General features: G+C 46.1%; 1 protein-coding gene across 1 annotated transcript in view; it reads right to left on the bottom strand.

The window, feature by feature from the left end:
* TOGARAM1 (TOG array regulator of axonemal microtubules 1) overlaps positions 1-22,973 on the bottom strand; it is a 778,500-nt gene that overhangs the window by 347,970 nt on the left and 407,557 nt on the right. Inside the window, exon 10 of the mRNA XM_078659754.1 lies at positions 14,421-14,599. Within this exon, the coding sequence (XP_078515880.1) occupies positions 14,421-14,599 (179 nt within the window). The remainder of the gene's footprint in view (positions 1-14,420; positions 14,600-22,973) is intronic.

The raw sequence follows: 22,973 nt of genomic DNA, 5'->3' as shown, positions 1-22,973 counted from the left end.
ATTACAGATCTTTTTAGCAATGCAGTGGAGTTAGCCATAGTGAAAAAAGCAGGTAAAGGAAATGAAGAAATCAGACTTTGTTCAACAAGAAGCCATGAAGGCGGATTAGGAAAGTCTAAATGATGGAACCATAAAAAACAAACCATAAAGAACTTTGTTTTAAAATAAAAGCTTTGTGATAATGAAGGAAATCTTGTAATCCAAACCCCCATTATTCTTAGCTATTTTTTAGTTTTTATAACTTATACGAGGAGTTTATTCCAACTAAACTGAAGAGGAAGTTAAACAGGCAGCACAGAGAGAAGGTATCATTTTTTGGAGAGCAATAACCATTTTAATAGAATCTATTTTTCCCCATAAATGTAAGGCAGACCATTTATGAAATTTGTTTTTGATATGATTAACAATATAATCGCAATTCAATGCAATTGATTTCTTAATGATGTGAGAAAATAATATACCAAGTTATTAATGTTTTTCATTTTGCCATATCATTTTTTTGTTTGGTAGCATATCAGGGGTACAACAAACATTCCAAGAAAAGAATTCTGTTTTATTAGCGTTTAGACTGTATCCTGAAATCTGAGAATACCTGTCAATTAGATTTAATAGAGGAGGAATGGTAACTTCAGGATTACTAATATATAGGAGTATATCATCATCATAAGCTGACGATTTGAAACAAACTTTATTTATGAGTAGGTCTACAACTTCTGATGGCAATAATTAAAGCTTCAATAGCAAGAAGAAAAAGGAAAGGTGAAGGGGTTAACCTCGTCAGGTATCTCTAAAAAGGGAAACATTTATTAGAACTTTGTTCATTAATTAAACGTTTGGCACATGGACCAGAGCACAGAGCTGAGATCAAAGGAATAAATTAGCTGTCAAAGTTAAAAAGAGATTAGGTGCGGAAAATATATTGCCAAAGGACTTAACCAAAAGCTTTATCCGCATTTACACTAAAACACAGGGGCCGTATTACAGAGAGTGCCACTGGGGCGCAACGGGCATTTGCTACCGCTATGCGCACCCGAGTCACTTTGATATTACAGAAGGGGCCGCAGAAGCTTGTGCAGCACCTTCTGTAATACTGATAGCGCTTGTGCTTTATCTGCAGGGGGCATTCCCTCATTTGCAAGGAGGTGTGCCCCACGCAAATGAGGGAATCAATTTGCCTCTGCAGAGGCAAAGAAGCTATCAGAAGGTGAACGGACAGTGGGCCAACTAAAAGGTGGTGCCCTATTAGTGTGCCCAGCGAGAGCAGCCCTATGCAGTTGCTGTTGTCCTGTTCTTTTTTTTTTTTACTCCCCCATAATCAACCTGAGCTGACGGGCATTTTGCATAGGTGCCCGGGGTCCTGGGTGGGGGCGCGGGAAGGGTCCGGCTGGTGAGCTGTATCCACATTATACAAGCAAGAACATGGCTTCCAGCGCCGACATTCGTTTCCACACCTTAAACATTCGCGGCATGCACTCAGACAGGAAGAGCTAAGCTGTCTACTCCTACATCAAGCGCCAATGGGCACAGATTGCTGACACAGGAAAAGGAATGCAAGCATTCTGTGCACCACACTGTACTCTGCATTCGCGCTGAGTGCCTAGGTGTGGGTTCGCCCTGGGGTCCCTTTTCAGGAAAGCAGCAGGATAATAGACAATGAGGGGCACTACGCCTTCCTAGAAGGCTACCTTGAGAGCCGCTTAGACAGCTGCTTAGTCCTCATGGGCAGAGTATACATGCCCAACTCTGACCAAGGCAAATTTTGGGATATCCTCTGAACCCTCCACTACCCCATGTCCCGACTTTATTCCATGCACTCAGCCCTGCACAACCTACATGTGCGAATCGACCGCTTCCTCTGTTCTTCTGCACTACTGCCCATGATACAACACGCCGATTATCTGGGGTGGCTCATATCAGACCATGATGCTCATGTCATGGACCTTCAATGGGCGCCTCCCTTGCTGCCCACCCCCACCTCGAAGCTGCAACATGACTGTCTCCGGTGTTCCGGAGTGAGCAGGAAACTTGTATCTGACAATATTTCGCAGAGAACCACAACACAGCATCCACTCGGACGGTGGAGTGGGATGCCTTTAAGGTAGTCGCCAGGGAAGTCTGTATCCAACAAATCGTGGCGGTCTGAAGAACTCTGGGAGGGGCATAGTAGAAGCAGAGCAGAAGATAGAAGCAATCTGACGGGGAGCGGATGCTGACCCTACATTGACTACACAATTGGCGGACGCTAAGACCAGGTATGTGATACTCTTCGAGAGTCTGCAGCTAAAATTTCACAGCCCACGCTGCTAGGGATCACCGAGAGGGAGACAGACCCGGTAGACTCTTGGCATGGCGTATATGACAGGAGTCTGCGACTCTTCCAATTACTGAGTGGGAGGGTCGTACGGGGGCTCTGATCTGCACCCAAACCAATATTCTGCAAGCCTTCTACATCTATTACGCCACTGTATACAAAGCACCACTGAGCACTGAAGACTTTCTGGGTGCCTACCGTATCTCAACCTCCACACGGCTCTCCCTGGAAGGGTATATCATGCAAGCAGAGGCGAAGCAAGCAATCTGTGACCTCGCCGAAACAAAACCCTCACCTTAGAGTATTATCACACCTTCTCGGCCCTTCTAGCGCCGTGGCCGGTGGCAATGTATGCGTCAGCTCTAAAGGAGGGTGAACTCTCTCACATGCTCCCTCTTGGTCTCTATCACCAAACCTGATAAAGACCCTACCCAACTGGCCTTCTATCGAACCATCGTAATCCTAGGTGCAGACTATAAAATAGTTGGCAAGGTATTAGCCAGCCAAAATGCCTGGATCCTTCCAGACCTGGTCCAATCGGACCACAATGGCTTGTGCCAGGTCGAAGTATCTCTCGGAAAACACCCCTTCCTCGTACAGGAGCGGGTACGAGGCCGATTCCCTAATGCAGCCAGCCTTATTAGAGGAGGCATTTGATACCTTAACGTGGTACTATCTATTCAATGTCCTCACAAACATGAGGGGCGGGCCCAAGCTCCTAGCCTATACCAAATTGCTATGCACCAATCCAATCTCCCGGTTTTCGGCTGGGCCATTTAGTCTCAGCTCCATTCTCGGTGGGCAGGGGGACAAGGCAGGGTTGCCCGCTATTTTCCCTGCTGTTGACATTTGCCACGGAACCGCTGGCCATCCAGCTGCACGAAAGGGGCCAGAAATGGGGCCTCACGTTGGTTGACAGGACAAATAGTGCCACTCTACGCAGATCTGCTCTGGTCTGTGAGAGACATCACAGATGACCTTACTTCCGTACCTGACGTGCTAACAGCTTTTGCCACTGTTACTGGACTACGGGTCAGCTGGGCGAAGTCAGCCATTTACCTGCTTAATTCAGGGCAAGTGTCCATAGAAGTCTATTTCGGTGACACATACCTCGCAGCCGCAGGCGACACACTATTTAGGGGTACGCATTTATCATACCTCCCTGGAACTTGACAAAGGAAATCTCCGCCAGGCTTTGGCAGGCATATAAGCCCAGGTACACCTTTGGTGGTCCTTACCACTAGCTCCCATCTACCAGTGGTCTGGGGAGGCCTCAATGCTCCTTCTTTCCAGGCCTACTTCTTAGCGGTGCAGGCCCAATGGTTATACCACTGGTTGCCTCGCTGAGGCCACTTCGGATGGTGGGGCCCTTTCGGTGCCCACTATCCGGCGCCTGCTCTACCTAGGGGCCCTACCCTTCTCCTCTTGGCCCTAGAGGTGCTGATGGCAAAGATACACTAGCTCTCACGGGGGGCCCGCTCAATTTCCCGCACTTGCCCCAGGTAAGCTTGTTACACAATGCAGATACCACACAGCAAGAAAGCTGCAGGCATGGACGGACCACTCGCTGCTCGAGGTGGATGACCTCTTCATGGATGGCCAGCTACTCACCTTTGATCAGCTGACTACAGACACGGGTCTCCCAGCAGGGCAATTTCTCCTACATGGGTGACTCAACCACACCTGTCACACACTCCAGGACCTCACAGATGGAGTACTCCAGAAGCGCCCGGTGATCCATGCCCTATTGACCATGGAATCTGGATGCCACCTTATCACTTGGCTGTACAAAGTCATTTGCAAGGTGATGGCTACTCCCCTAGATACACTTAGTCATAAATGGGAGGACGAGTTTGGGAGGGTGCTCCATGACCAGGAATGGGAAAAAACACTAGAGTTCTCAAAGAAAGTTTCCCGCAACTCATGGTTCAAGAACATACAATTCTTTATATTGCACGGTGTGTACTTAACCCCAGCGCAACTCCATTGCTACTTCCCTGAGTCCTCATTAGACAATCCTCGCTGCCGCGCCCCAGACGCCACACTTGTGCATGTTATGGACATGCTACAGGACTACTGGCACGTCATATACACCGCGTTGCGAGAAGTCACAGAACTCCCTGAACTCTGCACCTGGAAAGAATGCTCCTCAGGGATATTCCAACGCAAAAGTGTGGACAGGGTTAGTGGCCCTGGATTTGCTTCTCGCTAAACGCACGACCACGCTTCATTGGAGCTTTCCCTAGGACCCTCCTGTAAAGGTGTGGAAGGAAGCAATACGCAGATGGGGGGCGGTGGAGGAGGAGGAAACACTCCGTTATGAGGAAGTATGGCGAATACGCTGGCGACCCATATCCTCACGTTGAGCAGCCCTGCTCAAACACTTTCGACAAGTGAGAGGAAACAATGACATCCCGCCCGCTGAGCCACACAACAATTCTACTGATACGGGAGCCCCCCCCTTCCTGCGGCCCCCTTCTGATGAGCCCCGTTATATGACACACACACCGGAAGACATGTGCACTACCCTTAGACAATAGGACTAATTGTTTGATAGATACCAATACACCTCCTCCAGCCCACACCTCCTCCCTACTCTATTTACCACAGTTTGCTCCCAGTTACGATTAGGCAGCACCGACATGTGGAAATTGCACTTGCGTCCCATTTCCTAACAGGTAGCCCTCTGCTTAGAGTATTATTGCTCTCAATGATATCACAAATTATATATACGCTCACATTTACAGGGGTGGGCACTACCGCCCTTGCTTCCCGGTCATTCTCTTCATTCCTTTTTCTTTTACCACTCTCCCTCTCTTTCTATCTCTTTCTTCTCTCTCTCTCTGTCAACCCCCCTCACTCTTCCTCATTGAATGTAATGACGCCATATACCGATAACTGCCTTGTGTTGTTATCACTGGTTTCTCGCTGTAAAGCACCAATAAAAACAATTTACAAAAAAATGAATAGAAGGAGCAAAAATGGAAGGGATTAATTGACGGGATATTAATAAATAATCTACACAGGAGTAGGAATTATGAGGATTATACAAAAAAGCTAATTGTTTCTCTGTTGGATGATGAAGGAGGCCAACTGTCTTCTAATTTGGTGGTTCGAAAAAATTATTTTAGAGTTAAAAAAGCTTTAGAGGACGATATTTGCTTAGAGGTTCTATTCAATATGGGGTCACATATGAGATTAAAATCACCCCCAATAATGCGCGGAACATTACCTCATTTTAGTATTTTGAATGTCAAAAAAGACCATAAATTAGGGTCATCAGTTGTTGGATTGTAAACTTTAATCTAGAACCTTTGTATGTTCAACAGAGTGTTGTACCCATTTAACATTAAAAGAAACAATTGTAATGCCTTTATGATTATCCATTTTTACAGAAGACTAAGGACAGTAATAGAGAAAAAGCATTGGAAATGCAATAGGTCTCGCAGCATTAGAGTTAGTGCTTTTAGAATTGTTTATGGGTTTTTTTGTAAATCTTTAGCATTTTTGTTTCCTGTAGCCAATGCTAAAGAATTTAAAAAAAAAAAAGCCATAAACATTTCTAAAAGCTCTGAAATGCAGTCTGAAATGCTGGATATATATTCAGTACAGATACACTATATTGTTAATGAAGACATAGGATATAATATGTTGTACTGTATACACACAATTAGATGGGAACGTGCTGTGTGTGTCAGCGATTGAAAGAGACTGCACTCAGAGTTGCTGTGCGCATCAGCGAAAAGATTGCAGAGTAGACACGCAATACTTGTACTAAAGTGTTGTGCGATTGTACTGTAGGCACGCAATTTAAAATCCAGCTAAACGCGTCAGCAGAGTTGCTGTGCGCATCAGCGAGTGAACTGTAAACTAGACACGCAGTTTTAAAATCAAGATGTGCGTATCAGCGAAAAGATTGCAGGGTAGACGACCAAATACTTGTACAAAAGTGCTCTGCGTGTCAGCGAAAGAACGTAAAAGTCTGCACTGGGCACTGCTGTGCGAGTCTGCAAGAAAGCATGGAGCTGCTGTGCGCATCAGTGAGTAAACTGTAAAGTAGGCACGCAATTTAAAATCCAACTGTGCGCGTCAGCGCCGCGGAGTTGCTGTGTGCATCAGCGAGTGAACTGTAACTTATACACACAATTTTAAAATCAAGCTGTGCGTATCAGCGAAAGGATTGCAGGGTAGACATGCAAATACTTGCACAAATGTGCTGTGCGTGCCAGCGAATGAGCATTAAAGTGCACACAGCGTCGCTGTGCGCGTGAGCGATAGAGCATGGAGCTGCTGTGTACATAAAATGGACACAAAGCTGGTGTGCACGTTAGTATTGGCACAAAGCTGTTGTACACGCTGTTGTCCGTCTGTAAAGGCTGCTGGGTGTGTCAGCCAAGGAGAATGAAGCTGGTTTGCGCGTCAAGGTTTCTAGGTGCGCAATCAAAGAGCAACGTCGGGTCAATGCGTTGCACGTTGCGTTCCAATGACGAATTTCTGGAATGCCACAGTTATATGGAGAAGTCCTAAAGTTCACAGAGGAAAGCACAGTGCCAGCACGAGGACGGGCAGTCACGAGCAGGTAGTTAAAGAAATAACATGGAACCACCCGGACAGCGGTAAAGTTAACAAGTGAAAGCGGGATGTAAGTAGGGGGGAGGAGAAGTCTGGGCAGGTAGGATGACTCAGGGGAGGGGGCGGAGCGGGGCAGAGCGGCATGTGGGTGTGAAGAAGCCGGGCCTTTGAAGTGAAGCTAAGCTTCACTTCAAAGGTGTCGGAGGAATGCGGGCGGCTGTGCACGCGCTTTTAAGCTCAATGCACATGCGCATTGAGCTTAAAAGTCACGGGCACTGCAAGGAATCGCCACGATTCCTTGCAAGTTGGATAAAGAGTGGATAAGCCCCCATAGTCTCGCAAGCTCGATGCGCATGCGCATCGACAGGCGAGACCTAAAAAGGCAAGTAGTGTAAAAGAATATAAAGTAGCTTTAACATGAAATGAAATGAGGAAAAGGAGAGAGACAGACAAACACCGAAAATACAACATAGACAAATATAAAGAAGACCACATAAAAACATAAATAGTAGCACAGAAGCGCAGACACGCATATGCAAGAGTGACCTGACTAATTAAAGCCCTCATAAATGAGATTAGACAAATAGGCGAGTTGTCAAGTAGAAATTATAACATAGAAATCAATTTGCAAACACATTTATGTCCACTGAGAGCGGTAACTGCTGATCTAAAAAGACAAAGATCCTCAGGGCAATGAAAGGACTTTGAAAAACCATCTGTCCATATTCTCATAGTAGATGGGTAAAAAAGGCCATATTTAATACCACGGCAAAACCAAAGGGGATGATGGATGGTGTGTTGAACATTGCAAGCACTCACCCCCAGTCAACTGATCTGGGTTTCATCCATCATCATCATCCTTTAGCTCACTCTGCCACCCCAGTTTAGACTTGGCTATATGCAAATCAGTCTGACCCTGTGATTCATGGGAACAGTGCAGTCCAAACTGCCAAGCCATGTCTTCCCTGGACCGGAAGCAAGCATCCTGGGACTGGTTTCGGGCTCACATAGAATTCCTTCACATCATAATCCGAGCAATACCAAACCACATCAAATGATTCAAAGTTTTGCGTCATCATCATTTTGTGATGATTCAGAAAGCAGCAAGAGAGATCCCGTGTTTGTGGTCAATGGTCAAAAAAAATTCATACAACAAGAAACTGTTAAAATATGCAAAGAATTGCCATATCTCAGATCCCCAACTAAGAAGCTGTGTCAGGGTGTAGGCCAATGCTTATAGCGAGTGAAAGTTTGGGGTGTAAAAGCACAATTTTGGTGTGCTTACATCAGTTACTTTCACAACTTTCCATGCCAGGAGCAAGAAGCCACGATGAAAACTGACCAATTGTGTGGAAAAGACTAACGGACACTCAATTCAGGAACCTTAACCTCACAAAGAAGGGAGGACGGGACCATCAGTAAGAAATTAGCTGCTAGATAAGAGTCTCTAGCAGGTAAAGCGTTACCAAAGATAAGGAACTTTTTCATCTGATAGAGACTTCTAGCCACAGATTCTTTACCTTAGAATAGATACCCAATTAATACCTCCCCATTGGTGGGTCTGCTAACCTGATGAAACCAAAAAGTCCAGCAGGACCGAAAGGGGCGAAATGCTAGTCACGACAGACCCAACTGTCCAGGTAGTAATGTTTAGTGAACATGTGCAGTGATGCACATGTCGCAGCCTGACAGATGTCTAAGAGAGGAACGCTGCACGTTAATGCAGTGGTTGCAGCCATAGCTCTGATGGAGCGAGTCTGCAAGCCCTCAGGGGGGCTTTTTCTTGACCAATGCATAACAGATCTTAAAGCACAGGACAATCTATCGCAAGATGGTACTGCTTCAGCACAGCCTTATCTTTTTTGGCTCCAACACAGCCCAGAAAGAGTTGATCCTCCACCCGGAACTGTTTGTGCAATCAAGGTAGAACGTCAATGCTCTTTAGAGGGATGAGGTGGAGCAAAGAAGGTAGGCAGAGTAATGCAATGGCCTATAGGAAGAGGGAAAACGTTTGGAATGAAGAAGGCAGGTGTCTGGAGGACCTGTCTGTCAGGGTAAAAGGAGGTGTAGGGAGGGTGTACTGAGAGGACCTACAATTCACGGACTCTCCTGGCCGATGTAATGGCCACTAAAAAGGCAGTTTTAATGTTCATCAGTCGAATAGGGCAATTGAGCAAAGGAATGAATGATGCACACATCAGGAAAGTGAGAACAAGGTTGAGGTCCCACTGAGGCATGATAAATGATGTGGGAGGGGTGGGACACATGCTGCAGACCTTTAAGGAACCTGGCTACAACAGGGGATTGGAAAAGAGAAGGGTGGTCCGGCAACCACAGGAATGCAGAGATTGCAGAAAGATACCCTTTGACAGTGTCAAAGGCCAAATATAGGGCAAACAAAGTATACTTAAATAAAGATGCAAAAAGGGGTTCAACGATGTGAGAAGCAAACCATGACACAAACTTATTCAAAAGCTTGTGTATACAGACTTGGTGGAGGGACGCCTGGCTGTCAGAATAACATCACAGACTTCCGGCAGAAGGTCAAAAGCTGACAAGTGTCGCTGCTCAATCACCATCCATGCAGGTGGAGGGTGAGCTGGTTCGGGTGCAGAACCCTGCCCTGTTGCTGCAACAGAAAATCCTCCCGAAGATGCAACCTGACTGTGGAGGACAAATGGTCCTGCTCAACAGCCGAGGATACCAGACTCTCGCTGTTCAATCCGGAGCCACAAGAATGACTTGGGCCTGGTCGTTCCTGATCTTCTAGAGAACTCTGGGCAGAAGTGGTATTGGAATAAAGGCACACAGGAGGCCAGAGCTCCTCTCGAGAAAAAAAAGTGTCTCCGAGTCCAGCGAGCAAAACTGCTGACATTGTGCATTAACGGCAGTGGCAAACAGTTCAAACCAAGGTTCTCCCCACTGCTGAAAGAGACCATGCACCACATCAGGAAGGAGACACCATTCATGATCTGCTAGGAATCTCTGGCTCAGTTTGGCTGCTTTGGTGTTCAGAGATCTCATCAGATGTTGAACCACCAGTGAAAATCCCCGATTTTCTAGCCATGACACAGAATCCACGACCCCATCCCTGCCCAGTTTGTTGCAGTGCCACCGGGTAGAGAACACCTGCACCAGCCTTCCCTTGATCAAAGGAAGAAAGGCTTTTAATGCCAAATAAATCACCACAAGCTGTAACAGCTTTATGTGGAACTCGGACTCCGCCAGAGCTCAGAGTCTTTTGATCTCGACCTCTTTCAGATTGCCGCCACAGCCCAGGAGTGGCGCATTTGTCACTACCGTTAGATCTGGTTGGGGAAGGAAGAGCAGTCTGCCACTGACCCAGCCGTGGTTCGTTATCCATCACTGCAGGCTTTTGCAGCTCCCTCTGAGGCCCGGACCATGTCAGAGAGATTCCACTGATGTGCGCCCACTGGGCCTTCAGTTCCCAATGCAGAGCCTGCATATGCCAGTGGGCATGTGTCAACATCAGGATTCAGAAGGCAATGAGGCGCAAAAGCCTCAGTCAGTCTCACCGAAATCCAGGACAGAGACTGAAACATCAGAATTATAGCCTCAATATCCTGGACTCACCACTCAGGAGGATAGGCCCGAAACTGCACTGCGCCCAGCACAGCTTCGATGACAGGGTGCAACTTTGGCATGTTAATAGTGAACTCCAGCAAGTGCAGGAAGTTTGCCGTAGTCTGAAGTTGGGCGACTACTGCCTGGGTGAGCCTGCCATCAACAGCCAGTCGTCAAGGTAGGGAAAGAATGAAATCCCCAACCTCTGTAGATGAGCTGCGACTACCGGCATCACACTGGTGAACACCCGAGGGGTGCTGGTAAGGCCGAAAGGTGGAATAACAAACTGAAAGTGCTCTTGACCCACCATGGACCACAGATAGCGTCTGTAGCCTGCATGACGGGAATGTGGGAATAGGAGTCCTGCAATTCCAACACTACTATCCAGGCTCCCAGTTCTAGGACAAACAAAACTTAAGTATGAGCATTTTGAACTTCTTTTTCAAGAAGATGTTGTGAAAGTGCGAATCCAGGATAGGACAAAGTCCTCTGTCCTTCTCTGGCACCAGACAGTAGTGGGAATAACAACCACTGCCTACTTTTGATGCAGGCACCCTCTCTATGGATCCCTTGACCAAGAGGACCAGCACTTTGACAGAACATGATCCTCCATCAGTAGATCATAAGTGGGTGGCAGGGTTGTCACCCCTTTAGATTACCAAGAGTTTCCAACTGTCTTATGTTACTGACCGCCAGTGGGGGAGGTGATGGCGTATCTGCCTCCCACTTGATGCCCATGATGGTCTGAGAGCTGACTAAAGAGGCTTGGAGGCAGCGGCAAGCCACGCCAGTGTCGGGTGAGGTGTACAACCCAATTGACTCACCCAGTTCTTCAAACCAGTTGTCTTGTTCCTTAACTGGTTCATCCACATAAGGGTGCATAGACCCTTTCAAAACGTCTCCCTGACCAGGCCTATGCATTAAATAAGGCACTGGCTCAGCTCCAGGAAGAATGTCCTCAGCCGCCATCCAGTGTGGCGTCCATGTTAGAGTCAGGAATGACAATGGGGGCGGCACTAGGGGCATCAGCACTGGAGCAGGTGCAGAGTAAGGTTTTAATCTACCTGGTGGCTCTGCTCCATATCTTGTGAGGGATCCACAGGGGCCAAATGGCACAGAGGGAGAACCTGCTGGTGTGGTTCGAGTAGGGTTCATCCTGTGCTTGTGGGGCCCGAGCCGCCCAAATATGAGAGGCATAGTGTAAAACAATTCTTTTAATTGGGCTGGGGTTGCTCTGGCAAAATCGGAGAAGTGAAGAGCAGATCCAGGATCAGGCCTGTCAACTTGTGGGGCCTGGAGTGCGACGCTCCCTCGTCTCATCATATTACTTAGATGGGCATGGTGAAGTCGAAGAGCATTTGGACTTCTTCAACTTGTGTTTGTAGGACTTACTCGACTTCTCCGATGACTCCGAATGCAACTATGAACATTGAAGGGGCTCCACGAACAGTCCTGAGACATCCCATGTGAACAGGAACTTGAGCCTCGCAGAGTCGCTGACAGCGGGCAGTGAGGAGTTTTGAGGGATTGCTATCGCAGTGCCTTGGGGGTCTATGTCGTGGCAGTCCTCACATGCCTTAGGGTCCTGTACCAGCTCCAGGAACCACAAACATTCTAAGTGGGAATCTGTCACCAATATCGGTCTAGGACGGGCCCCACATGGTTTCAAACCAGCTGGTTTATTTGGTGACATCCTCACACCAGGAGATGAAAAATCTTGTAAAAAGTGGACAAAAGGTAAAAAAAGACAAGTCAACAAAATGACTGAGGGGTAGCTCAGATCAGCTCTATCTGGTGCAGAAAAGAAAACAGACATCAGCGTGCCATGGTAGCACCTGCATAGGTACTGTGCACGCCATTTCTGGCATGGATGATGCCGACAACGTGGAGCTGTAAAACGCCACCTACTGGCAACACAGAGGTACTGCTTGAACATCTTCCAGGTCCAGTCTGACGCCTGGGGATATTCTAATGTAAAGAATCTGCGGCTAGACGTCTCCATCAGATAGAGCTCATGGGGCACACACCAAAGTGACCCTGTTTGAGTTCAGCACTGTATATCCTGCCTAGAGATCTGCCCTGCAACTGCACCTAGCTAAAATTAGAACAGATGACTGAGCAAAGCAAGACCTTCTACCTGGCAAAGAACTGAACTTATTATTCTTCCTAATGTGTTATACATCCACCCTCTAGTGAAGAAGCCCAGGAAAATGTCTTGAAATACACTACTTTACCTGGGTGTTTGGTAAAAATGTACTCAAAGATGACATACCTTGTGAGGGCCTGTCTGCTTCCCACTAACTAATGTACCCCATTTCTCCAAAGTACTGGTCCCTTAATCTTAGTACCTTGAAACCGCTTTGATATTGACAAGGAATCAAACATGCAAAAAGAGACTTGACATCAAGGAAAGAACCTAGGGCTGCTGTTCCCTTCAAGACTGGAACTAACGTTAGACCAAAGACAAGGTGAAGATGCTACTATGTACTGACTCAAGCATGAGTAGCTAGACTACACCTGGAGTAGATTAGGTAACTCTGACCCTCAGGACAAGCCAATGGAATAAAACTTGCATTAAAGACTTGAGGAGAGAAACTGCAGAGGAGCCATGAGCGTATGCAGCCCAGCTGATGTGGACCAAGACCAAAATTATCATATGCATCAAATGAAGGTCAAAAATATTACTGAGATAATGAAGGACTGCACTTACTAGTGAACCAGCACTGACTCTTAATCTGCCACTTGTAGACTTGCCACACACTCCCCAGTAGTGGGAAGTGGTGTTGAGGGAATGTGACCTCGAGAGGGCATTACAACACTTTCTGACTTTATTACCTACTCATATCTCCAAATTTGAAGTCTGAGAACATCAATGGTCTATCCCCTTTTATTTTATTTTAAGAATCTTGAACAACTCTCATTGTGTGGTCACTTTAAACATCTCCCTACAACTTTTGGTTCTCTTGTTGTTGTAGTTCAGAGTATCTGTGTCACTCAATCAAAAAACCACGGATACCCCTGCTCTCCAGCAGGTGTTTCTGGTTACATGGCAGTACCTGTAATATTGAAATCATTACAGAGACAGGTTGGCTCAGGAATACACTTACTAAATGAACTTAAGTTAATTGGGGCCAGTTCGAAGTTCACACCCAGTTCAGAGCTTGTGCTGGGCATTTAAACAATGTCCGGTAAAACCTCACAGCCCCTCTTCCTCAATTTGCCAGTGAAGCATGGAGGATCCAGTATACTGGACACCCAGTTCACCAAGAGAGGCTGTTGGGTGTCTTATGCAAACAATTACAGCCATTTGAATGGTTGGGGATTCCCAGTTCACTTCAGAGTGGCAGGATTATTGAGTTTGACAGGGGTAGAGCAGCGATGCCTCAGATACAATTACCCAACGTCCTTGAACTGCAGGCTGTGAAGAAACTAGTACAAGTGACAGATGCATCATACCCCATCCAGATATATTGCAGTCCCGTTTAACATCTAAATTAGAATGCAGTAACTGAAAGCAGCAATAACCAGAAATTACCAAAGGAGATTTGAATTCTGCAGAATGTTTTGTGACCTATCCCCAAAGTGTAACACTGTCCACAGACACATGTTAACTAGAATATAGGGTCCAACACTATAAATGGCAGAATAATGTTTGAGGAGCCACATCAGCCCTATGAAGGGATAGACCTTTGTTACTTATAAAATGCCTTATTTTTAACTGGCTCTACAGCACATTAGCTTAGGGAGGCCACTATTACATTTTCTTAACCCGTGACCTCCCACGTTAACTTGCCAGTGACAGAAGCACTTTTCGCTTAGTCCTGAAAGCGTAAGCACAGCAAAAACACAATAGATCGACATAATGTATTTGACTTCCTGTTTACGAAAATGTTCACTATGAATGTAATTGCATGCGATGCTTACTATTTTTTATTCAATAAAATATACTTACTTCTTTTTCACTCTCAAGTCCACTGTGATGAGCTGGGCCACTCTGATGAACTGATCTTCCATAGATTCCTGAAAGAGGCTCAATAGATTGCTTGACTGACAACAGATCTCCAGTTTCCATAGAGGAAGTCACAACTTGGTTGTAGGGTAACGAAGGAGAGGGTGGACTACCAAAGACCCCTGCAAGAGATTTGTCACATAATGAATACATGTAAAGATTTAAAACAATATGCAGTGATCTAAAAATAAGCCTGCATTTCTTATTGTATTGAGTAAGCAACAGAAAAAGCAAATTTATTGAAACGTTAAGTACAACTTATCAGAGTCCTTGGATCGTAGTTCACAACTCCATGTACTGGCACCCAGTGAAACCTGCACCACAACTGAGTTTTTGGAGTGTCAGAAGAAGGGGGTAGTAATGGGTAGCACACCCAAATAGCACTGTTGACCAATCCTCCCTAGCCACATTCTAGTGAAGATCAATATCAAGAGCAAATTATTTATCTTGCAGACAACAGCCAGCTGTGTTCGACAGAGATATCATGAGCAGCCCAAAGCGATGATGTTCACAAGTACCTTTAGTTTAGGTTTGTTCTATTTTATCGTACCATCACATATTGCTAGGCTTTGTTAAACACTGTGACATGCATCCTTCCAAATGAGTGAAGGCAAGACGCAAAACATATTTGTGACATTTAAGTAGCAAAATACAGTTGTAGCATAACCCATGATCAGCAAGCAGAGATGTAACATAAATAAGAGTAACTTGGGTAATATTCTCATGCCATCCTTTAGCAAAGGTGTTACCATGCCAATGTCTCTGTCTCTTCACGCCGACTGGGATAGTTTAGAAAAAAGATACATTTAAAAGCACAATTCCCACTTAAGTTGGTTACAAAGTCATAGGCTCTCAAGGGGATTTAATTAAATATTTAAATTCCTTCACAGATTTTAAAGCGCCCTGTTCCTACCTAGGGATGTTGGGAGCTCATTGGCTTCAAGACGCGTTGAGCCATATTCTGGCAAAACAGCACACTTTAAGAACAATGTCCAGTGGAGAGGGGCTAATTTTACAGGCTCATACAGCAGTGCTACGCCCAAGTTTCAAAAACTCTCCAAGCTCAATCAGAATTCAAGGTTACAGGTCGAGGCTTCACACAGCAATGGTGAGGTCATAGAAAGTTTTATCAATACGGATGATAAAAATCCTCCACAAAACGGATGACAACATCCATACCAAAAGTGCCCTTGGCATGAAGCAAACAATATCAGCAGTGAGTCTCAAGTTCAGCTTGAATTATTTTATTTTTGTTAAAATCTTTTAAAATTCAATGTTTGGTCCTAAAAAATGCATATATGTTCCTATACAATACCAGCCTTGTGTATATAGCTTTAAAGGGCCTGTTTCTCTGTCCATCCCAGTGTCCTCACATTTCACCCCCGTGTCTGCATTTCCCCAAAGAAAACTGAGATGGTAGGGCTTTATATCCCAGTATACTGTTCACTTTATGCTTTCCCTGCTATAAACTCATACAAATTTATCTAGCTAATGGTAGGGTTTGTTAGGATCTGTGCCATGCCGAGCAGTAAAGCAATACTTTGAACTGATAATGTTGACCACTTTTCACAAAGTGTAGCTAGCGGCGATGAGTGTGATGTGGGTATGTGGAAGTATTCTTTGAAATAGAAGATGCACCAAGAAAATATATGAGTGAACAAATTGAGTCCATCAATCTTCTTCATTCAAAACACATGTTAAAACCGGCACACAGCCAATGCATTTTGTTTCTTGTGCAGAAGGAACTTCATGTTGCCGGCCACCATGCCGTTACTGGGATTTTCTTTTTGTTAAGAATTTAAGCTAGCATCGGATTAACTTCCCTCCCAACTGAGAGTGTATCACCGTGACAACGTCTCTACCCATCACATGGAACTTGTGTGAACACTCTGCTTTTTATCAAGAATTCGAGCTGGGATCTGATCCGTTTTCCCCTCAATGTGATTTGAACACCGGGATTATTCTGCTGTGCCCCATTAGGTTTCCTAGTGAACACTCTACATTATTTACTAAGCCCTGATGAAGTTCCTTCTGCACAAGGAACGAAAACGCGTTGCCTGTGTGCCGGTTTTAACATGTGTTTTGAATAAAGAAGATTGATGGACTCAATTTGTTCTCTCGAATATTTTCTTGGTGCACCTTCCATTTCACAAAATCGTTTCGCATCAGTGGCACTCAACGACAGTGAAAAAAAGTATCAAATGACGGTACGTGGAGCTAAAGCCACCTATTATAAAAAACGTATTGGGGAGGCAGAAAACTCATCAAAAGAGCTTTTTACATTTTTTAAAGAGATCTCGGTGGCACTAACCCCAAGCACTCATGATAGTGACTCGGTAGCAGAGTCGAACAAAATATCTGAGTACTTTGCAGGAAAGGTTAGAACTATATATGCTACCTTCTCCAATAAACCAGAGGATGGAACAAAATCCGAAATAACCAGAGCTGCTGATAAAACAGAAGGGGGATTGAAACTCTTTTCGGTTCCTTCCCCAGGGATGCTTTGCAGCCTTTGTCAGGGGATCAAATCGGGTTCCCCTCGGGACCCGGCCCCTCCTAGGGTGATGGGAGCTAGCATCTCGGTTTTAGAACCGCACATCAGACACATACTCCAGATCTCCTTTTCCACGGAAAAGCTCCCTTAGGATTGGAAAAAAGCGATTGTGCTTCCCATAAAGAAAAAAACGAACATAAGCCACGACACATTGGAGAATTTGAGACCTATCTCTCTGCTCCCGTATTTAGCCAAGGTGGCGGAGAAAGTGGCCAATTGTCAATTAATGACACACTTAGAGAAAGCGAATATCTTTCACCCTTCCCAGTCGGGCTTTCGGGCGGGCTTCTCGACTGAGACGGTCCTCTTGAGAGCTACGGAAATCCCGAGACGTGGGGCAGATGCCGGCAACACCATGGCTTTGGTGATGCTTGACCTCAGTGCGGCATTTGACACTGTAGCTCATTCCATCCTACTACAGTGTCTACTCAAAGCGGGTGTCACGGGGTCCGCGCTGGGGTGGCTGAAGTCCTTCCTCACAGGTAGAAGCTTTCAGGTTCTACGAGGCGCTTGTAGATCAGCAGAGATGGCCTTAGAACAGGGGGTTCCCCAGGGCTCTGCCCTGAGTCCAACTCTCTTCAATCTGTATATGACCCCCCTGGCCGAAGTGGTGCAAGCGTATGGAATAGAGTTGGTCTCCTACGCAGATGACACCCAACTGCTGATCTCTCTGTCTCAAGGACCATCAAAGGCGGCATCCAATTTTAAGGCTTGTATGCAAGCATTAGCAGAATGGATGGACGCACATTGCCTGAAACTAAATGGATCCAAAACGGAGGTAATGGTTGTGGTTGGGAGCAACCTGAGCTGGACTCCAGACTGGTGGCCAACATGTCTGGGTCCTACGCCAGTTCCCTGTAAGGAAGCCAAAAACTTGGGAATATGGGTTGATCCCACTCTGTCCTACGAAGGCCACATCCGTCGCCTCGTGGGAAAATGTTTTGGGGTTCTGAAAACACTAAATCGCACCCTTGATTTACTCCCGCTGGATGCCAGACGCATTATGACTCAGGCGCTGGTTACATCCCGCATGGATTACGGGAACGTCTTGTTTTTGGGTGCTACAGAACACAGTCTAGAGCGTTAACAAGTCCTTCAAAACACAGCTGCTCGTCTTGTTCTAAGACTTCCTAGAAGAGCAGCATCCAAACCAGCGTTAGCGGCCCTACACTGGCTACCGGTCAGGAAAAGAGTGATGTTCAAAGCTCTCTTTATGTGCCATAGAATACTCCAACACAAAGCTCCACACTACCTTCAGGATCTAGTACTGAGGTATGAGCCGACCAGAGCCTTACGCTCAGTGGGGATGGGTTTGCTGACGATTCCCCGTGTAAAAAAAGCAAAACTCGGTGGTCGCTCTTTTAGAGCTGTAGTGGCAAAAAATTGGAACGCTCTCCCGACAAACCTAAGACTGGAAGAATCTGAAATTAAATTCAGAACTCTGCTGAAAACATATCTATATGAACTATAAGCAATTAGTGGGTGGAGGGAGGTGGGCTGTCTGTTGCTGATAACTTGTTCTCCACAGCGCGGGGACACGCCGGAAAGGCGTCACCAGGCGCTTTAGAAATCACTTTATTATTATTATTATTATTATTATTATTATTATTATTATTATTATGTGCTTGCTCAGGGGTCTAAGGTAGAGAGTATGGGCTTTAATGACTCACCTTTTTGGGGGATTAGAAAGTACACCCCCTGTCCTGATGCATCAGTGACACTGGTTGTATTGCCCTCTTGAGAATGATCACCTGAAACTCTTATTAAAGGCGGCACTGGTGTTCTGGGAAGAAGGAGTGTCAGCGGGGTAAAATGTTTGGTGGGGGTGACATGAGCTCCAGGCAGCTGTAGCACTCTACGATGGAGGGAACCCATTGATCGTAGGTGATCTCTTCCCAACACGGAAGATACACATGCTGTCTCTACCAAACATGTTTTGTGTGAATGAGAAGGTGGTGGGGAAAGTAGAAAGGAGTCACTGCTTGGAGGCGGCACCTTTAGCTGAGCCTCTTCTGCACCTTCCCCTGGAGTTGTTGCCTCTGCAGGCCCCGCTCGAATACACCTGTGATAGCTGGTGGTGGTATGGTTGTTGCTGCCTTTGAGGACAGGGAAAGTCTGGGCAGTGGTCTTACCGACTCCGCTGAACTGTGACCTTTAAACTCACCCCCTACGACCAAATGTCTGAAGGACACCCATTGCCTTGGCTGTTTCAATGTCTTTTTTTACCTTTCCCAGCATGTAGTTTACCTATGGCCCGATAAAAGATCTAACGGCAGGTTTAACAGATGCTGCTGTACCTCTGGTTTGAATCCAGAGTCAGGCATGACGTGTGACCAGGATACTGGCGTTAACTCCCCTGACAGCGGTGTGGGCTACGTCTAGGGCGCAACAGATGGCTGCATTTAATATGGTCTTTCCCTCTGTAACCAGCTGCTGGCCCCACTGCTCCTCTTCAGAGAAGGTTTTGAGAAGCTCCTACGTCTCATCATAATGCGCACTGTCGTATCGGGAAAGTAGGCCACCGGGTTGTCAATCCTCTAGTGTGTGGTACATTTTAAGACCACTCTTTTGCCCAAGGAATGCAGTTTCTTACTCTCCCTTTCAGGAGGTTGAGTGTCCCCTGTACCCTGGGTGTTAGCTCATTCAAGCGCTGTTTGGACTACAAGCGAGCCAGATATATGTGCCACTGAGGTAAGAGGGGGAATCATGAGGCGAGGGTTTATGTTTTTGTCAACTCCAAGTGTAATGATCCTTGCCTTAATTGCATCTTTGAAAGTCTCAGGGCATTCTTGAGGATCCCTGACCGTACTGAGGGGAACTAAAGGGTGGGCTGGGTGCTTGACAATGGTTCGACCAGGAAGTCATCATCTTCCTGGACAACATGCATATCAATTTTATTAAATGTGGCCGCCTTGTCTATGACCTTGTGGTATGTAGTAGTGTCCTTAGTGGGGCGGAACCACAGGTCATTCCCTGGGCTCAGGGTCGGAGGGTGCATCACAGAGTTCACATGGGTACAGAGTGATGCCCGCTCATAGGAAGAATGTGGTGACCCATCCAGTGAAGCCGGAGGTGATGAGTTATGAGGCAGTGGAGGAAAATGAGGAGGGCAAGAAGCAGGGAGGGGGCAAGTGCCGCTGTCCTTATGTCTCTTGTGCTTTGGATGTAGAGGAGGTTATAAAGCGCTTTGCAACTCAAAATTTAACGTTCTCCTTGGAATAGTCTGCTGTGGCTTTGGCGACAGCTTGTTGGAGATTCTCCACACAGAGGGATGAAGAGGCACTTTGGCAAGCATTTACCTTTTCCTGAACGCCTTGGAGAATGGGCTGCTTTCAATTTTTGGAGCTCACAATCAGAGTTTTCAGCACCAAATGTATCTTCGGCATCGATGGGTCCTTATGCATGGAGGTCTTCTGTGGCAATGGCATTTTTAGTACTGGTGGTGGCTTGTGTGAGAGGGCCGCCCCATAGGCTCAGAAGGTTTCTGTGGGTTCTGACCATGGCTTAGAGAGCGGCAGCATGGCAGTCTGTTTTAGATACCCTGGGCTTGAAAACACCCCCACTCCTCCACTGTGGCAGTGCTCTGCTTATCCACATGGCTGCTATGCGACCATGGGTTGTTTGTGGGTACCAACCATGCTCATAAATTAAGTCTTGCACAACTATGGAGCCTAAGAACTGTGCAGCTACTCCCCCCTAGGATTCAGAGGGTGAGCTCGTCTCCAAGAGGGACTGGACCAGAGACCGTCTGGTGGACTGGCCTCTTCCCCTCCCTCGACATATTGTTCACCAAATATGTCGTCAGACTCCTGCCTCTACCCACCTCAGGATTGAAGAGTCTTCTTCAACCAGAAAGTGAGGCAGGCCCTCTTGTGAAAACAGCTAGAAAGGGTGGAAGATCCTTTAGATACAATGTGGCAAAACTCTAGAACTCCCTGCCCCTTTCTGCAGACAATCAATGAACTGTCTTTCAGAAACGGCTTAAAAGGTTTCTGTTCCTGAACTAACCCTCAAGGAGATTGCATCTATAGTCTGTTTAAGTTTATGGGATTTATAGCGCGCATAGCTGCCCAAGGGATGCCAGGCACCCAGCGATCGATAAAACACATAATTTAGAGGGGTTTAGTGGTGTTGCTGAAAAAGCCAGGTTTAAATTTGTTTTTTTCAAAAATGTATTCTGATTCCAGAAGCTTGCATTCACGTGGAAGAGAAATTCTCAGCTTAGGTGCCAGATGCGAGAAGGATCTGCCATCCCATCTGGCTTTCTTGATTCAGATCGTTTTTAATAGGCGATCAGAGCAGGATCTAAGGCTTCTGTTACGGACATAAAGGCTCACCAAGACACTGATTTTTCTGGGGCCCCAGTTATGTATGGCTCTGTGTGTCAGACACAGTGCTTTAAATTAGACTCTGGCCTCGATCGGGAGCCAGTGTAGAGCTGTTATATGTTTCCCAGCTGATTCCTGTATTGGGACCTTACACAGTAGTGTTTCTGAGGCATTCTGGACGACCTGAAGTCTTTTGATGACATATTTTGGTACCCCCAGAAAGAGGGAGGTTCCATACTCCAGACGCGAGGTATCCATCAATCATTCAATACATTGTCACCAGGGAATGGATCACTGTTTTTCTGAGCTGAACGGGGACAGCGGCTTGATATCCATTCCACAACTCTTCCCAGGCAGGGTGCTAACCTATCTGCTTCGCCATTGATTCTGGGGTCCAGAGAGGCCGCCAGCTGTGTGTTGTCTGCATATGAGATCATAGAGATACCATATTTTTGGACAATCAGCGCTAGTGGTCCCAGGTAGAGGTTAAACAGTATGGGGCTAAGCAAAGAGCCCTGTGGCATCCCGCAAGTCAGTGGCCTGATATGAGAGAAAAGGTTAGCTTCCATAACTTGAAAAGTTCTGCCCTTCAGGAAGGATGAAAACCACTCCAAGACTTTGTCTTGGATACCGATATCCAGCAATTTGTTTTGGTGAATGAAATGGTCCACAGTATCGAATGCCACACTGAGGTCAAGTAGTAGTATAGTGGCCGAATTGCCTTGGTCCAGGGTCAATTGTAATTCTTCAGTCACTGCAAGAGTACTGATTCCGTGCTGTGTTGTGCACGAAAGCTCATCTGTATGGGATGGAGGCGTTGGTTAGTTTTCAGAAACTCTGTAAGTGCTCCATCTACATGTTTCTCTATTTCTTTACCAATGTATGGTAGAAGTGATATAGGAGGATAGTTCCTGAGTTGCATCAAGGTCTGGATTTGGTCTGTTTAGCAACTGTCTGATAATAGCAGGTTTCCAAGCTCTTCGAACTTCACCCGTCTCTAATGGAAGATTGGTAAGTTCAACTAGTGCTGGGAGCAAGACCTCAGTGACCTTACTAAGGACATGGGGTGGGGCAGGATCTAGTGGGGAGCCTGATTTGACCTTATCTATCAGAGATCTCACCTCATTTTGATTAGTGGGTGGGAAGCGAGTTAGGACAGACGTGGGAAAAATCCACACCTGAGCACTTTCCTGGCTTACGGCTGTCTCACTCCCCATCTGAAAGGAGCTATAGATATCCATCACTTTTTTGGAAATAGGTGGCTAGATCATTACATCTTTCCTCTGTAGCTTGAAAGATACGGTTATCAGGAGTTAAGGAGGTTAAAAATGTAAATAGTTCCTTAGATAAATTCTGAGCCTGGCTAATCTTTTGCTAAAATAATTTTGCCTGAGCGTCTTTAATATTGTTGTGGTAAAGTCCGATGATTGCCGTGTGCCTGGCTTTAAGTTGCATATCATAGTTCTTCCTCCAAACTCTTTCAATCTTTTTGCAGTTTTTTCTTAGGGACGCTAATTGTGCCTTGAAACCATGGGGTCCTATGAAATGAAATGAAATGAAAAATTGCATTTGTATAGCGCATAACTACCCTGAGGCCTCGCAGCGCTTGAAGAT

This window comes from Lissotriton helveticus, chromosome 9 (assembly GCF_964261635.1).
Source record: "Lissotriton helveticus chromosome 9, aLisHel1.1, whole genome shotgun sequence".
In the NCBI taxonomy this organism is placed as follows: domain Eukaryota; kingdom Metazoa; phylum Chordata; class Amphibia; order Caudata; family Salamandridae; genus Lissotriton; species Lissotriton helveticus.
This window is presented reverse-complemented; position numbering and strand designations above follow the sequence as displayed.